This window comes from Salmo salar, chromosome 13 (assembly GCF_965601325.2).
Source record: "Salmo salar chromosome 13, fSalSal1, whole genome shotgun sequence".
Classification (NCBI taxonomy): Eukaryota; Metazoa; Chordata; class Actinopteri; order Salmoniformes; family Salmonidae; genus Salmo; species Salmo salar.
The window spans coordinates 41022160-41049127 of NC_138303.1; the positions used below are offsets into that span (position 1 = coordinate 41022160).

The window sequence follows — 26968 nt, forward strand, 5'->3', positions numbered from 1 at the left end:
AAAGGGATCAGCATCAAGAGATTTACTATAAACCATGTCTTACTCTTTATATACTGTATTTGTTTATGTAGCAATCAAGTGTAAGTGAGGAACAATACATCCCAGAACATTCCAGACAGGCTATTGTATGAGGCGACTCCTTGTAAAAGCAGATCCTATTTCAACACTTATTAAAAACATGAGAACAAGTACATGAGAACAAGTACATGTAGCCTATGTACCCCCCACCAACATGGGACAGTCAGATTTGGCAATTTGTCAAACAACAGATTACGCAAGGTACGTATATAAATTCCTAAATATGATTTGGATCCAAACACAGAGCTACACACACACCACACACACACTGTAGTTTGTCTGCCAAAGAACCTCCTCAGTTTTCCAAAAAGGAGTCAAGCATTTCATCTATGAGATAAAACAGAGACTGAACAAACCAGCGGGGTTGCCAATTCACTGATGAGAAAAATAGAGGCAGCTAGGGGAAGGAAGAAGAGAGAGAGAGAGGGAGGGAGAGTGACGATAAAACTCCACTGTGAGCACTCCTGTAAGCTCAGTCACAGAGAGCAACAGAGAAGGAGAGAGAGTGAGAGTGTGTAACGAGGCAAGCAAGCAAAAGGGACTTACCACACACACTGACACACACACACAGGCAGACAAACAGGGCTCTCTGAGGTGAAATTGCACATGTTTTTGTCACCCCAGAGCAGACGGACTGGGTTGATGAATGAGCAGTAGTGAGTTATGTACAGCTGGGTGTACTGGACAGCAGAGACTGTGTTGCTAATAACCCTCAAAGTGTTTTTAACACCACTTTGAAGTTTTCTCTCTGGATCTGCTGCTGCGGGGGACCAATTTTATACCCTTTAAGGAGAAAAGAAGAAGGAAGGCCAAAGGCTAACAAAATTGGACCATCTCCAACTCCCCTTGGACTTTTTTTCCTTCTCTGTCTACTCCTGAGGGAAGCACGTGTGAGGAGGACTGAGGGATTGAATGCCAAGCAGTATTCTCTGAAGAAAATCCCAACTATTATTGGACTTCCACTTCAACCAACTATCGAAATACTATGAGGAAGATCCATTGCTCAGTGTGAGAGAAAGAGCAAGAAAGAGGGTGATAAAGAACTCTACCATCCACTTCTACCCAAGGCTTCCCTCCCTCCCCCAGCTTCAAACACCCCTCCTCTCTGCCTCTCTCTCCTTTGCCCCCTGCATCCCCCTCATCCCCCCCACAGAGCAGAAAGCGTGAAAAATCTCACTAATGGGTTTATTTGCTGTCAGATCTGTGCCGATCTGTCATTCCCCCGGACCACATTTCATAGTTGAGTAAGCCGCCTGGCTTTCTGGCTAGAGTTAGCTTTGCTCCAGCTCCAGCAACACACTGCTGTCTGGCTCAAAGATCATCAGGAAGAGAGCAGCCAAACCAGGAGTCAGAGTTGTTGTAGTCCAATCATCTTGGTTGGGGTCCTTGCATTTTTGTAACCTGGCAATAACTTTATACTTCCCAATCGTTGGACAGTTTGGACAGACCACTGGGCCAGTTGATCGAAGTTTCAGGGATATTTGGGTTGATTTAGTGTTTGTTGAAGATGTGGTGTGGGCCGCTGGCCGTGCTGGCTGTGGTGTTCTGGACCCAGTTTGTCCTGCTGGAAGGGGTGGATGCCAAGAAGGAGAGGAAGAGGACGCAGGAGACCCCCCCACAGCACACAGAGGCATATAACACTACCCTCTCCAACAGCGAAGAGGTTGGCGGGAGCACCAAGGTAATGTTTGATTTGAAACTAACTAAAATGTGGTTTTGAAGTCACCAGAGGCTGCCTCCAGCCTCTTTGCTCTGTCGATCTACTGGTGTATTTCAAACTTTATGGCTGAAATGTGTATATTTGGTCTGATCCTACGAGTGCTGAACATAAGAAGAATGTTTATGATTAGTATGTGGAATATGTAATGAACTTTATTAGCGGTTTTGGATTGTGACTTTTGATTTTGATAACCTTATCTGATGAATATCAAAGTACAAACCTCATTGAAAATAACATTGTGCTACCTAAATTCAAACAACCTGCTAAATTATCTGATCGCATTCTCTTAACTTGGAATCTATTCTGAGATGTATACTTGAGCTGATAATTAACTTGTTAAATTATGGATTGCAATGACTGGCTATGGCAGGTAACATGCTCTGACAGATTTATCTGGACTTGATTCAGGCTTTATGAATGTATAATTCATGTCAAAGTGTTTTATAGAGAGAATGAGTGTAGTGGTGTAGTGGCAATAGACCGCATAGAACAGGTTTGCCCTACTGGGTCAAGCCTGAGAAAGTGAGTTGTGTCTGAAATGTGTGCAAACCTAAATGGATGACTTCCTGAAGAATGTGTGGAATGTGGGATGATCAATGCACCAATTAGTCCTCACTATGGGGGGCTAACACCGATTTCCCAGCCTATCAGATTTAAGGATTGTATATTGACAAATCGGGGCTCAAGAGTGTTTGAATCAACGTGAATTGGGGATAAGAAGATGTGACAGTTTAGTCTACATTCTGTTAAAGTGTAGCCAAAGTATAGTATTTATTTAAATATAAAATATGGACAGTAATTGGCAAACAGATAGAAACTTGTATTTTTACACCAAAGTACAATATGAAAAAGGTGTAGTAAAAGTTGTTTTCTGTTGAAAATACACCATGTGGTACTCGGGTAAACACAAAATGCTCCGTTGCCACTGATTCATAAATCTACTTTTCATTTATGTTTTCCTGTCCAAAAACAGCATTTGACCTTTCACATTCTTATTTATTGGTTTATTGCTGGTATTACATATTTCCAGGAGTTTCCAATGAGGTATTTGTTTTGCCTTGAGCCCACCCATTGTGTTGGCATTCTTAAATAACCCTCTCTGCCCTGTCCGCTCAATACCAGCCCTTCCTCCCAGTCCAAGCTCTACCAGGTTGCCTCTCTGCCCTGTTGGTTGGTTAGCATATGACTTTTATTTGCCATAGATAGAGTGAGGATTTGTTTCTGTATTCTCAAGAAGAAGAACACATTATTCAGCCCTAGCCTGTCTCATTGTGATCTGGCTGTGTTTATTTGACTTGGTTTGCCCTGTAAAGGCAGAAGGCTCTGAAGGATGACCTTGTGTCAACCCCCAGGTTGCTGAAGACTGAGGATTTCTGCACCCCACTGGGATATATCTGTTCAGTTCTCTCTCCCATCTATCCAACCCGAGCCCAGGGTGTCTCTGTCTCCATAGCCCCCTTCCGCCCCCCTCCATCTCCCCCCATGGTCCAGCAACAGGCCACAGGCAGACTGCCATGATGTAATTCCTGGGAAAGTTAGGTGGGCAGATATTTAAAGAGCTTTGGCAGTACTGTTCCCAGCCCATTGATGCTGTCATTCACAGGGCCAGTCTGACTCCGCTGTGTCTGGGACATCCGATAGGGGCGGTGCGGCCCAGAAAAACTGGGGCAGCGTGCCGTGTAAGCCCCTCACAAAGCCCCATAGAAAGGGTCCTGAAAGAGGACACCTCGACAAGGATTAGCCCCCTGTGCCCCCCTCACTTACATTCTTTTCATCTTGTCTCCCACAATCTGAGGGTAATGACATAATCACTCCTAAGACCTTGTGTTATGGCAGATAGTGTCTCGGCCAAATACTGTCACCTCTAGTTGAGGACCCTGGGGTTTAGACTTTACATCTAAGGTTAAAGAGTGGAGATGTTGAAGGTTAGACAATGCAACCAAACTAATTTAGGCTACATAAGACTCATTTAGGCTACAGAAGACTCATTAAGGCTACAGAAATTGAGCACTTCTTATTGTAACGTGGTCTCAGGGATATTTGTCAAATTCTGTTCGTAAATCTGTGACATTCCGTTTAGTATAATAAATTACGTTACGTTAGGTTACGTTACATAATGAATGCATTATTGGTCGTAGGATGTATAGTATCGTACATCTTACCTGGTCGTACAATAGCATATGAATTGAATGATGTGACTTATCATACATCCTGGAGGACGTATAGTATTGCACATCTTTATCTGATACCAGGTTGCTTGTTGCGCTGTAACAACAAAGGAGAATTACTGGGAGAATTTACGTTGGCGGTTAGGGGAACTAAGAACAAATATGAGGAGAACTAAAATGACAAATGTTAGGAGAACTAAAACAACAAAGGTTAGGTGAATTTACTTTTAGAATAAGGGTTAACTGAAGGGTTAGCTAAAATGTTCAGTTTTCCCCGACACGACTCAAACATTCAACCTTTGGATTGCTAGAGTGTTGCGGATTATGCCCACCCATCCTCGCCGCCCAACCTCCCTACATTAGTTTCTGTCTTAATTAAGTAACTAGACCATTAGTAGGTATCATATGTCTTGGGGATGCTCAGAAATACGTAAAGTATATTTCGTATTGGCTCTGAGGCCAGGCTGCTTATTATGCATTTTGTATGGACAATGCAACAGCAAAATGGAATGCTATGTCACCCAGAGTTCAATGAAAATGTATCCAGTAAAAAACGAATAATGTCTACTATGCCAACTGCAAGCAGTGCTTGGTAGCTTCATTTCATGATGGAATCTTAGTTTGTTCAAGTTTTATCACTTAATCCTCACACCTGTAGGGGAGAGTGGGGTAAATTGAGCCATTTTTTACATTCAGCATTTTTACATTCACTCAGTCAAGGGAAATATAGCATTCTTTCTAACAAAGATATCTACGTATATTTCAGGATCTGGTGTATCCCTAGAGATAATCCAAATTCATATAAACATTACAGTTTGTGAAAAAAAAGCTTGTCCAAAAAAAGGGGTCTCTTGGCACAACTTCCCCCGGGTATGGGGTAAGTTGAGCTGCGGGACAGGGTAAGTTAAGCAAAGGGACAGGGTAAGTTAAGCCGCCTACACATTTCTGTACTGAATGAAATATTACCACTACCATTTTAAAACCATGCCTATATTTATTTCCAAAACACAATTCAACACAACTACAATCACTTTTTTAAAATCTTTTGAATCATTTAACACAGGCTTTACACCTTAACACAGACTTTGTACTTTTTAAACACTTTTATCACAGGCTCTGTTGTTACCTCATATCCCAGCGATAATGCCTTGCATTACAACTGGGAAGAAAACACTTACATCTGCTCAACCATTGGCTCAAAACAATCTATGGCCATTGGCTCAACTTATACTAAGGCAAACATTTAGACCATATTAGCACACACAGCTACAAGGATACAATTTCATGCTGGGTTTAGGACCTTATATTGAAGCTTATAGAGATCCCAACCGATTTATAGAAGAGTCTTAAAACGATCTACTTTGGTTTAGATGAAACCTCTAACACGATACATTCATTTGACTTGGTGAAAATCCGTTTTTTGGACCTAACTTGCTAACCACTTTTTCCATGTGGTTTCTTCCTTCACAGACTTCATGAAATTATGACCTCTTCCTAAATATTTGGTCAAATAATTAATTTTGTGTATGGTTGGCTCAACTAACCCCTTTGGCTCAACTTGCCCCACTCTTCCCTACCTGTAATGTTTTGGAGAAAACAACCTCCTTATTAAAGTGATGTTGGCAGGAGAACACCGGCTTGTATCTTCAAACAAGCCAAACAGTTTATACATTTGCATGTTTTTCTTTTTGCTCATGCAGTGGAAAGTCTTCTTGTGATGGCATTCATTTCGTATCTGGCCCAACCCCAGTGAGAGCTGTTGGCAGGGTGCAGCAGACCACATTCCATCAGAGATTTTCCATTTGAAATTGATCACAATTGAGGTGTGGAGTGGTGCACTTTGTGAAATTTGGTGAGATGATACAAAGCAGTAACCTTTTGTACCAAGCAGTACTTTTTTTGCACCAAAATCAACATTATGTCTGCTAAAATCGCTGACAGCACTACACATTTATTTTCTGCTACCATTCTTTCTGGGCACGTGTCAAAGTAATAACATAGATGGCTAATGATTCGCAGTCCATTCTATCATGATTTCACTGACTAGCACCGAAAATACACTGTGAGGGCAGAACTGCGTGAACAATATATACATTTGTATTTCACTTCTTTCCAAAGTGCAGTGAAATCTGTCAATGTTGAGCAGCAAAGGGCTCGGTCAGTGAAGGCAGTAATTGAGGCAGTCAAGTCGAACATCACACCTAGCATGTTGAGTAATGGCTAAGCAGTGCCCTGGGGGAGGGCTTGAGTTTCCCCTCTCTCATCCCAACACCATGATTAATGAAGGGGTGTGTGGCACCGTTTGAATCGCCCCACACACAGGGGACCCGGCTGGGAACACACACACACACACACACACACACACAAAATAAACTCATCTCTCACACTGTTAAAGGAGGTATAGCCCACTAAGCTTGCCCATCACCATATCCAACCAAAAGATTGGAAACAGTGAGAACCAGGATCCCATAGTGAGAGTATGACATTTATAACATGTCGTAATGACCATTGTTTAGTTACACATTTCACAATCAATGTATGCACTCCTTGAAATCCTGACAGACAGCTATAATAACAATAATCAGCCCTTTGTCATTATATCTAAAATCTACAAGTAAAATAAAATGTTAGGATGATATTCCCCTTGAAATAAAACTTTTTTATATATATATTAGGCAAAGAGGTCCTGTTTTATTTGGATTACCTCTTATTTTAATAACTTCTAATTGATGCCAGATTTATAGAAATCCCTTAATCTTGCCTGATACGTATCATGTGCTGGTCATGTTCCTCTACCTCAGATTCACATTGGACTGGAGTCTTGAAAGTAAAGAATAATATGGGGGTGTATACGCCTACTGCCGTGCAAATGATTGTTAAAATGTTGGCAATCCTTGAATCGTTTTCAGAGCCATTGTTGTTTGTAGAAAAGAGTTATGTATTTCTTTTTTGCTGTGATATTTACATCAGACCTACATTTGATGGGTGTTGAAGCCAGGGAGAATTTGGCATGTATTCAAATTTGCCTTTCAGATGAACGATAAATTATATTTTTATTTCCCTCTTATATTTTGTGCTTTTCTACTTCCAACATGTTTTTAATACCTCATAAAGTAAGTGAGCACAGTACTTACACAATAAAAGTGCTTAAACCTAACAGAACGGAGGACTCTGCACTTATGTGGTAGAGTGGAACCGCAAATGGAGGCTATGGAGCACATAAGAGAAGAAAAGATCTCATGAGTGTCTACAGTATCTACCTGGTGCATTCCACAGTGAATAAAACCATGGAGCATAACTCAGACCTGGGATCAAATACTATTTGAAATATTTAAAAATACTTTGAGTGTTTGCTTTACCCTGTCTGGAGTGCCTGGTGGGCATGATTTGCATGCTTGGGACTTCTCTATTAGTTCTATTTGTAGGGGGTGCGTACTGGCGGCAGAGAAGTCAGGCTCAGGAGAGCAAAAACTGATTTACAACGGCGCAGTTTAATAAATAAAACCACCGTAAACAGAACAATAAATCAATGGGTAAACAAAACCCGTTACACACCAGCATAATGTGCACAAGCACTACAATAAACAATTCCGGATAAGGACATGGGGGGGAACAGAGGGTAAAATACACAACATGTAATGATGGAATTGAAACCAGGTGTGTGGGAAGACAAGACAAAACAAATGGAAAATGAAAGGTGGATCGGCGATGGCTAGAAGACCGGTGACGCCGAACGCCGCCCGAACAAGGAGAGGGAAGTCGTGACACCATTGCAAGTTCAATCAAGCACAAAAAGTTTTTCAGAACTTTGTGCTCTACAAATTAAGTATATCAAATAGTATTTGAACCTAGGTCTGGAAAAACTGTTCAGTTTTCAGTTTGATATGGAAGTGGAGCCATGGATCCTCTTACCTACCACAGATACAGGGGGAAAATAGCCCCCATTTGAGCAATTTGAAGACTATAATTTGAACACAAAGCAGGTGTGTCAGCAATCAGACTCTCTTCAGATTTTTGGACTAAAGCACAGTTATTATTCCCTAGGAGGTTTCATGAATACATTTGATTGCTTTAGTAGCTCTTACATGTCTTCACTGGAAAGGAATGCACATTCAATGTTTGCATAAATATCTACGGCATGTTGACACTGCAGCAGTTGTTTTGTGGAAAGAAAAGAAAGACGATATGATGGCTACACCATAGGAATATGTGTACGTGCAGCATACCCACAAATACTGTGACTTGAAACTGGCTTGATCCTTTACAGTCATATCATTTGATAATTTGGTAGCACTCTAGAGATTAAAATGGTGTCTATGTTTCATGTGGTTAATATGCAAAGGCCTACACTTTTCTCATATCCTCAACAACTTTTATGTGACATCTCTACACAGTTAAAGTGCAGCGTAGTGTGCAGGGTGCACCAGTTGCACAGGTTGCATGTCTAACCATATTTAGTGTTGTGGTGGTAAATCCTCTGTCTATGAGGTGCATCGGGGGAGAACTGCGGTGGATTGGACGCTCATTAGGGGGGAACGGGTGGATGCGTGACGATGGGGAAGCATGTGGGTTCCCCCTAGCCCAGCCCTACTGTAGCCTGGGTATCCCTGTCTCCCAGGATGTGATAGGCCCTGCCTTAGTTAGCCTCCTACACGCATGCATGGATGACTGCAAAAGGACTATAACGATATAAAAACAAGGGATTAGGGACGCCTCTACATCATCCTATCCCACGTCAAACTAAATATGTACCTGTTCACAAAACATACATTAGACATAATCTTACAAGCTTATTTTTTGGTGTGGCTGGTGCACCCTGCTCTCACATTTACATTTGTTTGGTAAAAACAGTAGGATAAAAACATGAGTCCATTCCAAACATTTTATTTTAAGAGCTTTGTCACGGACCAGTCAGGTAACATTACAAGATATTGTTTGCACGGTGAAGGTATTTTTTCTGTACTAGTTGGTGCATTTTAAGCAGTAAATTATGGATACTTATTAACAAGTTAAGAGTTATGGGCTATACCGTTATGTCTACAGAGGAGGCGGCAATGCTTCTTAAGGATTCAGAAACTACCTGCTATGTGGAGTGCTGTTCTGGATGAGTATCTATTGCAGCCAAAGAGACAAGTTTTAACAGTTATGTCTGTGGTTGCATTCCAAATGACACCCTATTCCCTACATAGTGCACTACTTTTAATCAGGATCCATGGCCATATGGCACCCTATTCCCTACATAGTGTACTACTTTTGACCAGCTCTGGTCATTTGGAACGCACGAAGTGTTTTTGATGGCATGCTGCCCCAGGGACATATTTCCCTCTCTTTATTGCTTCAAATAAAATTCTACCTAATTTCACCAAACATACAAATCAAATGTTATTTGTCACATACACGTGTTTAGCAGATGTTTTTGCGGGTGTAGCGAAGTGCTTGTGTTTCTAGCTCCAACAGTGCAGTAATATCTAACAATTCACAACAATACACACAACCTACAAGTAAAAGAATGGAATTAAGGAATATATAAATATTAGGATGAGCAATGTCGGAGTGGAATTGACTAAAATACAGTAGAATAGAATACAGTATATACATATGAGATGAGTAAAGCAGAAATATGTAAACATTATTAAAGTGACTAGTGTTCCATTGTGTGGCCACTGACTTCGAGTCTATGTATATAGGGCAGCAAATACATAGACTTGAAATGACTGGCCACTTTAATAATGGAACACTAGTCACTTTAATAAAGAGATGCATGTAAAGGGATTTTTCATCACGACTCGGGCAACTGTTTCCTGAATGATCATGGATATAATGAAGCAATAACTAAATTGGTGAATCGCATACATTGTAGGTAGGCTATTACATATTTGCAACCTTACATGCAATGTTCAACAACATAGTGTTGCAAAAGTGTCATGATATTGTACATCATGCATACAAACTGGGATGTTCATCATATATAGTGGTCACATATTTGTAAGTAAAGTTCATTGCACTATAAGGATCGGGGCATGTAGCAATATACACCATCCCTTCGGTATGAATAAAGCCCCCACCGATGAGCCAAACAAACAGTGTTTGATGTTCTGAGGAATACCTTTTAGTTTCACACCTTAAGAATGTCTGACACATTTTCCAAATCACCACTGGAGTGGTGTGCTCTCACAGCTGTTGAAAGACACGGCCATTGGATGGCACTCATACAACAGCCGGGATCAAAGGGAAGTTCAGATTGATACCTGTATCTATCCTCTGTTCACTTTGTTCATGTGCTGTACGCGCTGATATACAGGTATGTGAGTGAGAACATTGTTTCATTTGCGCCACACTCAGTAGGAACTGGATTAAACATACAGTAACTGACAGTTTTTCTATTTCGTCATGCAATGGGATTTTAATTTCTCTGTGTATGGACTCTGTCCTTCATCTGGGGAATATTGAAGATGACTGAGGTGCATTGAATCATAATTTCTTGCCAGCTGAGGGAAGTGCAACCATCTATCACTATTGGATGTCATGGTAGCAAAAATATTATGCTGAGTGATGTACAGCACGATCAATGAAAGTGAGGAATGTGTGTCCATACTAGAAAGATAAAAGACTTGAACAGATCTTAAAATCCTCATGACTTAATGTTTGATTGATGCACTCCTGTCACCAAATAGCAATTCTCATGATATGTTGTGTTACACACGGTATAAAAGTGTCAGAAAGTGATTTGCTCCATTTTGCAGTTCGAATAACAGTTATAATTACCTTGGTTACAGGCCAACTTCCTAAAATATCGAAAATCCTTTAGGGCACGGTTTCACGCGTTTAATTAGAAATGCGTGTGCTAACAATACAAGACGATAACAAGCAGAAAGAGAGGCTTCCTGTCCTAGCAGTGCTATTATTATGCAGGGAATAGCTACGGTAGCGTATATAATTATAAGTTGCATGTGTGGGCTGACTTGAGGTGGTCTAAAAACATCTGACATACAGTATGATGATCTATGTATGACATCAATGTGAGAGGAGAGGTGCAGTTATTTTGAGACTTGCAGGATGAACCGTCAGGTGTAGCGTTTAAGGTCCTTGTTTTGCGTTTCACCTGCTGTCAGTGTTCAGTGTGCATCACTTCAATCAAACAGAGTTGTCAGAGAGGGTCCTCGGTGATTATTGTCGGTGTTTAAATCAAACGTGTGGTTTAGGAATAGAGTTGCAGACAGCTCTTTCAGATTTTTTCGGCGTCTCAAACGCAAATAATTTTTCCTATGAGCTTTTAAGGTTGGTATGAAAGTGAGAGGTATAATTAGAGATAATTCCTATGCAGCATGAGCTGTAGAAAGAAAAAAAGGTTCAGTATAACCAATTAAATGGCCCGGGCAGTGTTGCAGTGTTATGGAAAAGATGTGGTGGATTATGCAGTAACAGTATCTTTGGCTTGACAAAATCTGTCTGCCGTTTATCTGTCTCCAGGCTTCAAAAACACAACAAAAACCCACAGACGTCTAACATGCACAAGGCACTGTGTTACTTAACTTGTTTATTTTGTCTGCCGTCACAAGAAAAGAGAGAAGAGAGAAGACGGAGAGAAAAACAAACCCAAAATATAAAACCTTTTTTTATTCCAGTATATTGAAGACAAGAAAAACAAGGGGTTACTTTGTTGCTTTTGAACAGAACAAGAGGTGAGTCTCTCTTTCTGTCAAGAAAAGGGGGCATGTTAGTTTTGCAGATAAGTGATCCGTGTCCTCCTGCCAAACCTAAATAAATAAAATTTCAGACAGCTCACCTCCATGGCTTGTCTTAATCTCCTCTTTTATCTCCACCACAGTCACTTGATGTTTGGGGAGGAGGAAGAAGGCCTTTGCTTGGGGAGGATTCAAGGCATTCTGTGGTTATTGGAATTCATACAGCATCGCTTTTCACCCAAATGAAATAACGTCAGCCAGGGTGGGTTAGGGTTAGAATTATTTGGTGGCAGAGGCCTTTCATTTTGATAAATGAGATTTGTGAGGGTGTTTTTCTTCAACAAACGTATAACACCACCACACATCCAGAATCCCTGCATGTCAATCAAAGGTCTACAATCATCACCACCAGCATGAGGGAGTTTCCACTTAGAAATCATGTACGTCCATGCACTTCTTCAACAGCCTCTGTTGACTTTTATGGTATGCCACCATATCTATTATTGTGTTCATCAAGGTCGTTTCGGTCATTTCCTTCCTGTTATCGCTTACATTTTCAATTGTGCACCAAAAAATGTTTCATTGCTGGTATGTTTGTAGCTAGCTATAGGTGAAAGTGTTGTTGGATGTTTAGAAATCTTGTCGTAGGCTAATTGGTCACTAAAATATCCTATGGATAGTCATTTTTCAGGGAGTCCTGAATGCACAGTATGCTCATGGACATGTTTCTGTTAAAAAAAATCACTTCAGAAGTCTTGTTTATTTTCCTCTGACCCTATTAGGCAAATAACAATTGACGTGGCACCAGAGCGAGTTATCTGGAGAGAAAAAACAAGCAAACAGGGAAAGTCTTGGAAAGAAAAAGTGACTGAACATAATTGTCAAAGTGAAAGATACGACACAAAAAGCCTTCTTCCTGCTCTCTGGAATGGCAGTAGATCGGCAAGGAGACACTGCGAGAGAGCGAAAGAAAGAAAGAAAGAGAGTTCACTTAACAGTGTGACCTGCCTTGATGTCTGGCACCATTTAATAGTATCTTAAGGCAAGATTTTCCAATGGAGGGTAAGCAGAAATTATGACTCATTGGATTCAGTTACATAGTTACAATACTTTGCATTGTGTGCCAGTGGGCGAAATGATTCCAGACTGAAATATCTGATGAATCTTGCAATTAGCACTGTTCTCCTTAAAGAGCCATTTTGATTGAGGAATAAGAACACAGTGCAACAGTTTTGGACTAGCTTGATTGTAAGTACATTCTGGCAAAACCCTTAATCACACTTTATTTCACTGGGCACTTGTTTAATGCTCACCATCAATCAGCCAGGTTTATGTAGGTACACCTACCTCTCCTTGATGTATCATTGATTCAAAGTAGGCCTGTCTTCGTTGCAAAATCAGACCTCTGAAGTGGTTTGATGTTGAAAGAAAAATGTCTCATGGGTTTCTCTGTCTCATGTATCCTATAGAATCCTGACAACCAGAGAGTGGATCCCCTGGGATCATGGATGGACTTTGTGAAACGACCTGTAGGCAACTTCCCTGGGAAGTGCCGCAAACGCAAAAGGCCACTGGTAAATATAACAATGGCTTCAGTAGTGGTTCAAAGAAGCTAGCTGATCAAGCACTGGTTCGTTCATTACATTGGTCACGAAGCATCTAGTACGATACATAAGTAGAATATTGGTTGTTTGAATATTGAAACAAGTTTCTGTTTCAAATCGTGTTCACAGCAGTGGAGGCTGCTGAGTGGAGGATGGCTCATAATAATGGCTGGAATGGAGTCAATGGAATGGTATCAACCACATGGAAACCACATGTTTGATGTGTTTGATATCATTCCATTGACTCCATTCCAGGCATTATTATGAGCCTTCCTCCCCTCAGCAGCCTCCACTGCTGTACAGTAGATTATCTTCTTATTCATATGATCCTATATTATTATGTAATGTGTTATTATTTCTTGGTCTCTGTCAGCCCGGGCCACCAGGTCCTCCTGGCCCCCCAGGCCCCCAGGGACCACCTGGATCCCCCGGGGCAGAGGTCACCCAGGAAGTCCTCCTCCAGGAGTTCAAAAAGATGATAAAAGGTGACATCATATAAAGTCCTAAAATGTCATATCAAGACATAACATGTGATAAAGTCCTTCGCTGTGTATAAGAGGACTCATTGATTTCAAGACATTGGTGATTGACTGTTACTACTGATGGATCATTGTCTCAGTGAAGGCGGAAGTATTTCATTAGTACCTGACCATCCACGGTACAGTGAGGGAAAAAAGTATTTGATCCCCTGCTGATTTTGTAGGTTTATTTGAACAGTGAGAGACAGAATAACAACAAAAAAATCCAGAAAAACACATGTCAAAAATTTTATAAAATGATTTGCATTTTAATGAGGGAAATAAGTATTTGATCCCTCTGCAAAACATGACTTAGTACTTGGTGGCAAAACCCTTGTTGGCAATCACAGAGGTCAGACGTTTCTTGTAGTTGGCCACCAGGTTTGCACACATCTCAGGAGGGATTTTGTCCCACTCCTCTTTGCAGATCTTCTCCAAGTCATTAAGGTTTCGAGGCTGACGTTTGGCAACTCGAACCTTCAGCTCCCTCCACAGATTTTCTATGGGATTAAGGTCTGGAGACTGGCTAGGCCACTCCAGGAGCTTAATGTGCTTCTTCTTGAGCCACTCCTTTGTTGCCTTGGCCGTGTGTTTTGGGTCATTGTCATGCTGGAATACCCATCCACGACCCATTTTCAATGCCCTGGCTGAGGGAAGGAGGTTCTCACCCAAGATTTGTTGGTATATGGCCCCTTCATCGTCCCTTTGATGCGGTGAAGTTGTCCTGTTCCCTTAGCAGAAAACACCCCCAAAGCATAATGTTTCCACCTCCATGTTTGACGGTGGGGATGGTGTTCTTGGGGTCATAGGCAGCATTCCTCCTCCTCCAAACACAGCGAGTTGAGTTGATGCCAAAGAGCTCCATTTTGGTCTCATCTGACCACAACACTTTCACCCAATTGTCCTCTGAATCATTCAGATGTTCATTGGCAAACTTCAAACGGGCATGTATATGTGCTTTCTTGAGCAGGGGGACCTTGCGGGCGCTGCAGGATTTCAGTCCTTCATGGCGTAGTGTGTTACCAATTGTTTTCTTGGTGACTATGGTCCCAGCTGCCTTGAGATCATTGACAAGATCCTCCCGTGTAGTTCTGGGCTGATTCCTCACCGCTCTCATGATCATTGCAACTCCACGAGGTGAGATCTTGCATGGAACCCCAGGCCGAGGGAGATTGACAGTTCTTTTGTGTTTCTTCCATTTGCGAATAATCTCACCAAGCTGCTTGGCGATGGTCTTATAGACCATTCCAGCCTTGTGTAGGTCTACAATCTTGTCCCTGACATCCTTGGAGAGCTCTTTGGTCTTGACCATGGTGGAGAGTTTGGAATCTGATTAATTGATTGCTTCTGTGGACAGGTGTCTTTTATACAGGTAACAAGCTGAGATTAGGAGCACTCCCTTTAAGAGTGTGCTCCTAATCTCAGCTCGTTACCTGTATAAAAGATACCTGGGAGCCAGAAATCTTTCTGATTGAGAGGGGGTCAAATACTTATTTCCCTCATTAAAATGCAAATCAATTTATAACATTTTTGACATGCGTTTGTCTGGATTTTTTGTTGTTATTCTGTCTCTCACTGTTCAAATAAACCTACCATTAAAATTATAGACTGATCATTTCTTTGTCAGTGGGCAAACGTACAAAATCAGCAGGGGATCAAATACTTTTTTCCCCTCACTGTAGATATTGGGTCAGCAACCTATTGGTGTACTGTAGTGCCAGAGAAAGTTTTTCCTATAGTTTAAAGTCAAGTCCATATTCGTGTCATCTTTCTAGTTGAGATTATCTCATATTCCTTCTGTGTTTTAATCAGAAGCTACAGAGAGGAGAACTGCTGCAGTGGACAGACAGTCCAGTACCAGTCCTAGTCAGATACCCACGGCCCACATCGCCCTGGAAAGAATGACCTCTTACAGGAGGATAGAGGAAGCCTTCCACTGTAAACTCAAAGGACCTGTGGTTATCGACAAGAAGACACTGATGGAGTTACAGAACTTTCAGACGGTACGTTTTAGAGGAACAATCGAGAAGTTTGTAAAGGATGTAGACGTTTGTGAAGTATTTGGTCACCCCCTTGAACATCTTTTGGATCCTCTTGTCTTACTCTTAGCCATTTAGTACACAATATCAAGCCCGTATTAATATTCACAGTCAGGTTTCTATCTTTCAATTTTCTTTCTTTTAGCCATGTTTGAATATTGGGATTGAAGATTGAACCAGCAATGATTCTAGTTATGTCCACTTGATGTATAAGAATGATGCCAGGAATCCTTAGGGATCACCCCATCCCTAGAGTCTGACAAAGCAGTACCAGGCTGGAGCTCAGACTGGCTCCTTAGTCAAAAATCCAATGCTCCACATCTCTTTCTGGGTCGGCATACAAAAGGCACTCTGTCTGGGACTTGGAATATGGTGTGGAGAGGACAAATTTATACACTGTTTAAATTAGCATGCTGTAGTGGAAGAACTATGCCCAGGGACATTCTGAGGCGGGAGGTTAAAGGGGCAATCAGCAGTTGCTACATCCATTTTTGGATTTCTAAATGAATGATATGTACCCATTGATTCTTGAAGAATATATCTTATACAGTTCTCATGAGCTTAGTTTAACTGTCATACCCCATCAGAACCCAAAATATAAGCTTGTTTTACTCCAATGTTTGTTAACAAAGTAAATGTAAACAAACACTGTATAGCCTCAGAACATGGTTAAAACTATAACTTTGATACCATACCTTGTATCCATAGGTCTGTCTATGAATTTGAGAGTGATTACATTTCTCCAGCCCCATCCCTCAGCATTTTACCAAAACAGTGGCAGGGATGTGCTTTGTTATTGTTTCAACTGCTGATTGGTCCTTTAAGAGTAGACATTTACCAAGTTTAAGAAATGTCAGTTGGAAAAGTTCGGATTGATTGTTCGGGTGTTCACTTTGGCAGACGTACAGATATCAATTGAGCCCAAATATGAGATGTAAAACTTGGTATTTTCTATCCGTCAGTCATTGTATAACTCCATTCTGCATGTCACATTGTATTTCTCCTTCCAGCCTCTTGCTAAAGGTGCCTTCCTCAGAGGGACAGGAATGGACCAATCCACAGGACGATTCACGGCTCCCGTCACAGGGATCTACCAGTTCTCTGCTAATGTTCATATCGGTAGGGAATGCTTCTCTACAATAAGTAAATCTAAATAACAGGGAATCATCTTGGGAAATATATTGAAATATATTGAAATATATTGAGACAATGAATGAGGCCCCATTTATACAGATATTTGGCTAAAATACTATATATTTTCAGAGGACTCTGTGACCTTGTATTCAGAGAGGTGTTTCTGAGCTCGATAATGTCTGACCTCAGATGAACTCTGTTTTCTCCCTGAAGACCACAATGAGGTGAAGAGGAGTAAGAGTCAGCTGAGAGCCAGGGACAATGTGCGAGTGCTGATCTGCATCGAATCCCTGTGTCATCGATATACGTGAGTACCATCAGTTTCAGTCAGTAACACTTTACTGTAGGTGTCCTTTGGAATGTATTCATAAAGCCTTTATCACAGCTATATAGCACAATGTAACATTTGTCATAAGCTGTTGTAAGTAGCTTTGAATAGTTATGAGTAACGGCATAATATGTAATTGAACCTGTTTTGATTGGTGTTACAGATAACTGTTCATCCTGTTGTCATATGCTCTAATGTCAACTGTTAATAACAACTGCTATTAAACAGTCTACATGACAACTTATGCCATGTATTATTACATGCTACATAAGAGTCTACATACCATGTGTTAGAGCAGGGTGTTATGTCATTTACCAACCTCTGTGTCACATTACTACATTTCATGGAATGATTGATGTCATAACCATGTCATATGCCCTTAATAAAGTGACATTAATTTGAAGTGTTATAAAACAGTTATGAATGTGCTTATACCACAGGATGAGTTGAAACTATCATAAAACTTTACAATTCAAAGGATCTCCAACAAACATGGGCAAATGGGAGCACATATGTACTTGGGATTTTCTTCATTTTGACAACGAGACAATAAACAGCTCTGAGTTGAACAAATTAGACCATGTCCAGATATAAAAAAGGACACATTATAATGCCATCAACTTGCAAAAAAAAACACTTTTTGTTTTTAAACGAAATGGAATCAAATAGAATTTTACAACACAATCAAGGTTGCTGGGGCACAACAGGATTTGTGACAGTAAATCATCTGAATAATAATGACCCAGTTAGGTTGAGTTAAATAAGATTTGTTAAGATGAAAAGGTAATTGTGCAAGTAAAATAGGATGTATATGTGTAACGTGAGAAAGAGTTTTTTTTTTTTATTCCACCTGTAGCTAGTGAAGTTAGCTATCTAGCGCTAGCAGATAGCTAACGTTAGCTAGATAGCTAAAGCAGTCCGTCAGCTGCGAACCGTGGCTATTGGACCTTGCCTTTCAGTGGGGGATTTTTTTTTGTACCAAACTAAATAATCAAGAAAATCACAGATACAGAACCCACACTACCATTACCAGTAACAACAACCACAGTGCTTACATTAACTTATGGTAACCCACGTAACGCCATCAATATAACACTATTACCAAAAGTGACAACAGTTCAGCACATAAAGTAACCAGTGATCTAAAGTTTAAATGAAACAACATTTCACACACATAATGCGTTATTTTCAGAGATAGCTAACAACAGCAAGTGAGCTGCAATAAAAAAACTGTTTCCACCCATTACAAGTCAAAATGTGATTGGTTGATTCCACTGTCACTACAAAATTCTGCTCAGTTGAATGGCAGATGTCTTCTATCGAGCTTCTGAGGGCTTAGTGCCTGGTGAGCTATCTAGCTAGATTTATCTCAACAGAAACCACCAAAGAAAAATCCTGATTTAGATATTTTTTTCTCCTCAGTTTTAACACTTTCCAATACAAACGGAAGAGATTAAATCAGAATGTAATTGAAAAGAAGAGTATAATCAGAATACCATTGAAATATTATTCAAAAGATGAAATTGAAATTAAAACGACATTTATATTTAAAAAATACAACAATTATTTTATAATTGGGCCTTCTCTGAACGTGTAGATTGCCTTGACGGTTCCCCAATGCCATCCGTGGGTCGTAAAAATAACGCAATTGCAACGTCAACTACTTAGTTACCTGACTAACAAGCCATTTTTTTTATAATATACAGTGCCTTCAGAAAGTATTCATACCCCTTGACTTTGGCAGGATGTCCAACCGGGCCTCACAACCGCAGACCACATGTATGGCGTTGTGTGGGCGAGCGGTTTGCTGATGTCAACCTTGTAAACAGAGTGCCCCATGGTGGCGGTGGGGTTATGGTATTGGCAGGCATAAGCTACAGACAATGAACACAATTGCATTTTATCGATGGCTATTTTAATGCACAGAGATACCATGACGAGATCCTGAGATGCATTGTCGTGCCATTCATCCGCCGCCTTCATTATCATGTTTCAGCATGATAATGCACAGCCCCATGTCACAAGGATCTGTACACAATTCCTGGAAGCTGAAAATGTCTCAGTTCTTCCATGACCTGCATACTTACCAGACGGATCACCCATTGAGCATGTTTGGGATGCTCTGGATTGACGTATACGACAGCGTGTTCCAGTTCTCGCCAATATCCAGAAACTTCGCACAGCCATTGAAGAGGAGTGAGAAAACATTCCACAGGCCACAATCAACAGCTTGATCAACTCTATGTGAAGGAGATGTGTCGCGCTGCATGAGGAAAATGGTGGTCACACCAGACACTGACTGGTTTTCTGATCCACGCCTCTATCTTTTTTTCTAATGTACCTGTGACCAACAGATGCATATCTGAATTCCCAGTCATGTGAAATCCATAGATTAGGGCCTAAAACATTTATTTCAATTGACTGATTTCCTTATATGAACTGCAACTCTGTAAAATCTTTGAAATTGTTGCATGTTGCATGTTGCATTTTATATTTTTTATACCAGGACGTGGTCCATTTTGTGCAGCTCAGACCAGTTTATTGTCTTATTGTGAAACACTTCAAATTAATGTCACTTTACTTATGGTGTCTTTGCACATTATATTAAGGGCAGATGACATGGTTATGACATCGATCATTCCATGAAATGTAATAATGGTACACAGAGGTTGGTAAATGACATAACGCCCTGTTATAACACATGGTATGTAGACTCCTATGTAGCATGCAATAACAATTTATGTCATATGTCATGCAGATGGTGTAAAAGCAATTGTTATTAACAGTTGACAGAGTATATGACAACAGGATGAACAGTCATCTCCAACACTCATTAAAAATTGTTTAATTACATCTTATGTCGTTACTCATAACTATTTAGAACTACTTATGGAAGCTTATGACAAATGGTATGTGCTATATAGCTGTTGTAAAGGCTTTATGAATGCATTCATAAGGATACCTACAGTGAAGTGTTACCGTCTCAGTCTATTGATCATCTATCAACAAATCAGTATGGTAAAGTTTTTTGTTTAATTTATTTTATTTATTTCACCTTTTATTTAACCAGGTAAGCTAGTTGAGAACAAGTTCTCATTTACAACTGCGACCTGGCCAAGATAAATCAAAGCAGTGCGACACAAACAACAACACAGAGTTACACATGGAATAAACAAGCGTACAGTCAATAACACAATAGAAAAAAAGAAAGTCTATATACAGTGTGTGCAGATGGCATGAGGAGGTAAGGCAATAAATAGGCCATAGTAGCGAAGTAATTACAATTTAGCAGATTAACACTGGAGTGATGAATGAGCAGATGATGATGTGCAAGTAGAGATACTGGTGTGCAAAAGAGCAGAAAAGTAAATAAAAACAATATGGGGATGAGGTAGGTCGATTGGATGGGCTATTTACAGATGGACTATGTACAGCTGCAGCAATCGGTTAGCTGCTCAGATAGCTGATGTTTAAAGTTAGTGAGGGAAATATAAGACTCCAGCTTCAGCGATTTTTGAAATTTGTTCCAGTCACTGGCAGCAGAGAACTGGAAGGAAAGGCGACCAAAGGAGGTGTTGGCTTTGGGGATGACCAGTGAGATATACCTGCTGGAGCGCATGCTATGGGTGGGTGTTGTTATCGTGACCAGTGAGCTGAGATAAGGTGGAGCTTTACTTAGCATAGACTTATAGATGACCTGGAGCCAGTGGGTCTGGCAATGAATATGTAGCGAGGGCCAGCCAACTAGACACAGGTCGCAGTTGTGGGTGGTATAAGGGGCTTTGGTGACAAAACGGATGCCACTGTGATAGACTGCATCCAGTTTGCTGAGTAGAGTATTGGAAGCTATTTTGTAGATGACATCGCCAAAGTCGAGGATCAGTAGGATAGTCAGTTTTACTAGGGTAAGTTTGGCCGCGTGAATGAAGGAGGCTTTGTTGCGAAATAGAAAGCCGATTCTAGATTTGATTTTGAAATGGAGATGTTTAATATGAGTCTGGAAGGAGAGTTTACAGTCTAGCCAGACACCTAGGTATTTGTAGTTGTCCACATATTCTAGGTCAGAACCGTCCAGGCTAGTGATGCTAGTCGGGCGGGCGGGTGTGGGCAGTGAACGGTTGAAAAGCATGCATTTGGTTTTATTAGCGTTTAAGAGCAGTTGGAGTGTTGTATGGCATTGAAGCTCGTTTGGAGGTTTGTTAAAACACAGTGTCCAAAGAAGGGCCAGATTGTATACAGAATGGTGTCGTCTGCATAGAGGTTTATCAGACGAATCACCCGCAGCAAGAGAGACGTCATTGATATATACAGAGAAAAGAGTCGGCCCGAGAATTGAACCCTGTGGTACCCCCATAGAGACTGCCAGAGGTCCAGACAACAGGCCCTCCGATTTGACACACTGAACTCTGTCTGCGAAGTAGTTGGTGAACCAGGCGAGGCAGTTATTTGAGAAACCAAGGCTATTGAGTCTGCCAATATGAATATGGTGATTGACAGAGTCAAAAGCCTTGGCCAGGTCGATGAAGACGGCTGCACAGTACTGTCTTTTGTCGATGGTGGTTATGATATTGTTTAGTACCTTGAGCGTGGCTGAGGTGCACCCGTGACCAGCTCGGAAACCGGATTGCACAGCAGAGAAGGTACAATGGGATTCGAAATGGTCAGTGATCTGTTTATTAACTTGGCTTTCGAAAACTTTAGGCAGGGCAGGATGGATATAGGTCTATAACAGTTTGGGTCTAGAGTGTCACCCCCTTTGAAGAGGGGGATGACCGTGGCAGCTTTCCAATCTTTAGGGATCTCGGACGATACGAAAGAGAGGTTGAACAGACTGGTAATAGGGGTTGCAACAATGGCGGCGGATAGTTTTAGAAAGAGAGGGTCCAGATTGTCTAGCGCAGCTGATTTGTACGGGTCCAGGTTTTGCTGCTCTTTCAGAACATCTGCTATCGGGATTTGGGTGAAGGAGAAGCTGGGTAGGCTCGGTCAAGTAGCTGTGGGGGGGGGGGGAGGGTTGGGGTAGCCAGGAGGAAAGTATGGCCAGCCGTGGAGAAATGCTTATTGAAATTTTCGATTATCAGGGATTTATCGGTGGTGACCGTGTTACCTAGCCTCAGTGCAGTGGGCAGCTGGGAGGAGGTGCTCTTGTTCTCCATGGACTTTACAGTGTCCCAAAACCTTTTGGAGTTAGAGCTACAGGATGCAAACTTTGCTAGCCATTGCTTTCCTGACTGACTGCGTGTATTGGTTCCTGACTTCCCTGAACAGTTGCATATCACGGGGACTATTCGATGCTATTGCATTCCGCCACAGGATGTTTTTTGTGCTGGTCAAGGGCAGTCAGGTCTGGAGTGAACCAAGGGCTATATCTTTTCTTAGTTCTAAATTTTTTGAAAGGGGCATGCTTATTTAAGATGGTGAGGAAATTACTTTTAAAGAACGACCAGGCATCCTCGACTGACGGGATGAGGTCAATATCCTTCCAGGATACCCGGGCCAGGTCGATTAGAAAGGCCTGCTCGCAGAAGTGTTTTAGGGAGCGTTTGACAGTGATGAGGGGTGGTCATTTGACCGCGGACCGCTGGCTTTTGCAACATACTTGGAGTGTAGTAAAAACAAAACAATATCAAAACTATTTTTGCTTTACCCCCAAAAGAGTTAGCTAATCCATTCTATTGTCTGCCAGGGCAGCCTTTCTTGTTGTGTTCTTGAGGCTCTATATTGACAGCAGTCATGCGTGATAATCAGAGTTTAATGCCAGTTTTATGACCTGTTAAACAAGTTGTTTATTATACGTTGTGTGGAACAAGTTAGGCATTTCCTGTGTAAAAGTGAAGCACGCTTTAAATGAAATGTCCTCTCACTCCTTCTCCTGGTCCCTTTCGCCTCCAAAATTGTTCTAGACTCACCTTTGACACCTGAGAAACCCTGCTGCTGCTTCCAACATCACAGGCCAAGGTCGTTTATCATCATAGCAAAACATTTTGCAATGAAGAAAAGGAACATTTCATATGGGAAAGGTTCAGGTAGTCCCTCCCTGTTTCAGTCCTATTTAAAAAAATGTGTTGCCTATTGAATACGACCCTGAATAGAGAAATGCCCTTTTTGGGATGTGTGAAGGATGAATTTTACACACTCATTTGTAAATACCAGAATATTACACACCCATTTTCGGTGATATGAGTACTGTTGTTCACATACTTTGGCCTTTTTTGTTTATATAAAGTAAGCAAAATCTGAAATGTTGAAACGAACGGTACCCAAGTTTTCCTCCATATATACAGGCCAACAACCTTGCTTCACAACCTGGTATTATGAAAGAAATGTATAAATAATATTGTTATCCGAAAAAGTGGGCTCAATCTTTTTTGCCTTTCCACCCCTAAGCCTCCAGCCTGTCTCGCTCTCCCACACATGAAAATGCAGAGAATGTGAAATGAGGCTCATTGCGATGGCAGTTAAAGTGAAGACAAACATGATTGATTCACCATAAAAATTGTGCGTTTTCCACTAAACAGGAGCCAGTGGTCTCAGCAAGAGTTGTACAACTAGACTCCATGCCTGCTATATTACATATTACTCTCTGCACTGCAGACTTCATTAAAGACTCACTGTAATGATTATGATGATTCAAGACTCAAAATGAAGCAATGACATGTTTATTTAATGTGTACAAAAACACATTTTGCATGAAGTATCATGCAATTAGATGATTTTGTTTCAGAACTTATTAGGTGTGTATAGATTAAGTAAAGTTATTTAGAACAAATATAAAGTTCAGGAAAAAAAGATGATGATTAATTGTCAATAATTTTTTGTTTTCTTCTTCATTGCAGGTCATTAGAGATGATTGTTGGATTGGAAAGTAACAGCAAGATCTTCACAGTGAATGTGCAAGGGTTACTAGAGCTACAGGTAGGCTTATATTTATCAAACCACGCTCACCATTTAGATTCTCCAGTAGGGTTGAGCTGAATATAAAGCCTTTAAGAAAGGTTTGGAAGTATAATTACTATTGTATAATGAGTTGTATTATCACTATAACAAAACAAATAGTAATCATATTCTTGTATTTAAAATGTTATTGTATCTCCTCAGGTTGGACAGTACACCTCAATATTTGTGGACAATGGAGCTGGGGCATCCATCATAATACAGAATGGCTCTGACTTCATGGGAATGTTGCTGGGTGTATAGCCTTACGTCCTGGCCTTGGAGCTGGGGGTATACCTTACCTCTTCCCATTGGACACCAGGGCCCTGGCCACGCAAGGCATCTGTATCTAATTGGACTACTAACAGACGCTATTGGCCTATCACCATCCATGGAGGAGAAAGGACAGTTTTGAAAGCTTTAGGACTGTGTCTCTCCACAGACACCATGAAAGCAAGCACTCCCGTGGGCCAAGAAAGACATTAAGTACATTCCAACAGACAAATCCTAATAGACAAGACTTCAAATCACTCAATGAAAGGTTTTTATTTGAAAGGTTTTTATGTCAATCTATTCATTTGTATGGCAGTAAGTAAGTACAGTACATAGACCTGTGAGTGTGTATATACACTGGATGATGCAAAGATGCTCAGATGCATCGTATGGGTGTCAAACGTTTCAGCTAAGGTTGCAAAATTCCAGGAAAAAACAGGGAATTTTGGGGAAAATTGGCCTCTGTATAATATTCCGTGGGCAGATTCTGCGTGTAGACTGAGAGAATCTGGTAGGACTGAACGAGATGCATGAGAGCAACATTAGTTCCGGTTTTGGGGTTTTCGTCACTGGTTATTTGGACTTATCAGGATTGGGCGAAGGCGGTGCTTAAAATGGATCAGAAGGAGGGGGGAGGGGGGGGGGGGGGGGGGGGGGGGTCTTTGGCTGAGAGTTTCCTTTTGTGAGGGTGGAGACTTCATTTTTGCCGTAACTCTCAATTTCTAACACGTTATGAACACAAAAGTTAATCACGCAGCTGACCAAATTTACACAACATTTTACTTCTGGGTTAACAGAGATTAGTTTCTGTCTGGAACTATTTTGTGGGATTCAAATCCAAACGAACCAATTTGGTTAGAGCATTTAAATGAAATGCGAGTGTGTCGGCCATTCTGTTTTATACTGATGTATTTAATATACAGTTTTTCCAAGTTACGCTTACGCCAAATGATATAACTGCCATGGTCAAGCAGAAAAGATGTTACATATTGTTTTATAAAATGCCAGTTGTTTCAGCAAAAGAGACCGATCATGTTATCTATTCAATTAGAAAATACTCACATATAGATTTGTGTTGTGTATATCTATACGTTTTTTTTCTCGCCATATAGTTGATTACGTTTTCTGTAAATTATTATATTTAATTAATACACATTGTTAAGAATTGAATTTGGACGTACATGGAGTTTATGTTCAAATGTAACCACAAATGGATATTCATATCTTTTCTTACCATAGGGATTCATTTACAGGTTATATAGAGTTTCAAGACTAGCACAGATTGGAGTACCGTTATGTTTTATACTGATTTGCTTTTTAAGAACTAATACAGTATGATATATTGTAATGAGATCAAAATTAAACTATGGTCAAATATTATGTTATTTCTGTGTTTACTAAATACATGTTAGTGCTGAAAAAGCTTGACATTTACACTGAGTGTAAAGATCTTCCAGATATTGAGTTGCATCCCGTTTTGCCCTCAGAACCGCCTCAATTCACCAGGGGGATGGACTCTACAATGTGTCTAAAGCGTGCCACAGGGATGGGGGGCCCATGTTGACTCCAATGCTCTCCACAGTTGTGTCAAGTTGGCTGGATATCCCTTGGGTGGTGGACCATTCTTGATACACACGGGAAACTGTTGAGAGTGAAAAACCCAGCAGTATTACAGTTCTTGACAAACTCAAACCAGTTCGCCTGGCACATACTACCATACCTCGTTCAAAGGCACTTAAATCTTTTGTCTTGCCCATTCACCATCTGAATGGCACACATACACATTCCATGTCTCAATTGGCTTCAAAATCCTTCTTTAACCTTTCTCCTCCCCTTTCATCTACACTGATTGAAGTGAATTTAACAAGTGACATCAATAAAGGATCATAGGTTTCACCTGGATTCACCTGGTCAGTCTATGTCATGGAAAGAGCAGGTGTTCCTAGAGTTTTGTACACTCAGTGTATATTGGAGAAGACTAAAAGTATCAATAATCAATGCATTTTACAGAGAGGAATGCGAGCCTTTTTACCACCTTGACCAGTCATATAATGGAGTTATAATGGGGGTATGAATATTTCTTTTAGATATAAATATCTTGGGTGGTCTGTGTATCACAAGGCCCTAATAAGCAGCTTTTAGCCTCCATTGCACAAATGTCAGTCCAGCCACTTGTACGAGCTTGTTAGCATCAAGTCATGAATGCCTTAATAAGAGAGTTCTGCTCATGGAAGCATTGTTGAGCCCAAAGTGCCATACACTGTACCCACACACACCAAACACAAAGACTTTATCTACACCAGTCAAACTACAACAGTAATCTGCTGATCCAAGGGAAAGCCCTTTAAATTCCATTTTGGCTGAATCTAAAGCCTGGATTTGGACTGTATCAGACCCTTCTACCAGTATTTATACTGCCTGTGTTAATTGTGTTAGACTAACCACTAACCTGTCATTTCTTATACAGGTGAATCAGACATGACTTTTA

General features: G+C 40.8%; 1 protein-coding gene across 2 annotated transcripts; it reads left to right on the forward strand.

Annotated features, from left to right (window-relative positions):
• Nucleotides 1-530: 530 nt before the first annotated feature.
• On the forward strand, nucleotides 531-25115 carry c1qtnf12 (C1q and TNF related 12). 2 transcript variants are annotated; one of them, XM_014136084.3, is made up of 8 exons: nucleotides 531-1759; nucleotides 13121-13225; nucleotides 13629-13740; nucleotides 15589-15776; nucleotides 16823-16931; nucleotides 17160-17253; nucleotides 24111-24189; nucleotides 24373-25115. In XM_014136084.3, the coding sequence occupies exons 1-8, from the start codon at nucleotides 1586-1588 to the stop codon at nucleotides 24469-24471; spliced, it is 960 nt and encodes a 319-aa protein (XP_013991559.1). In that variant the 5' UTR covers nucleotides 531-1585; the 3' UTR covers nucleotides 24472-25115. The 2 variants fall into 2 exon arrangements, with proteins under 2 accessions (XP_013991559.1, XP_013991558.1); XM_014136083.3 differs by having other exon boundaries at nucleotides 532-1759; nucleotides 15586-15776.
• Nucleotides 25116-26968: the final 1853 nt, after the last annotated feature.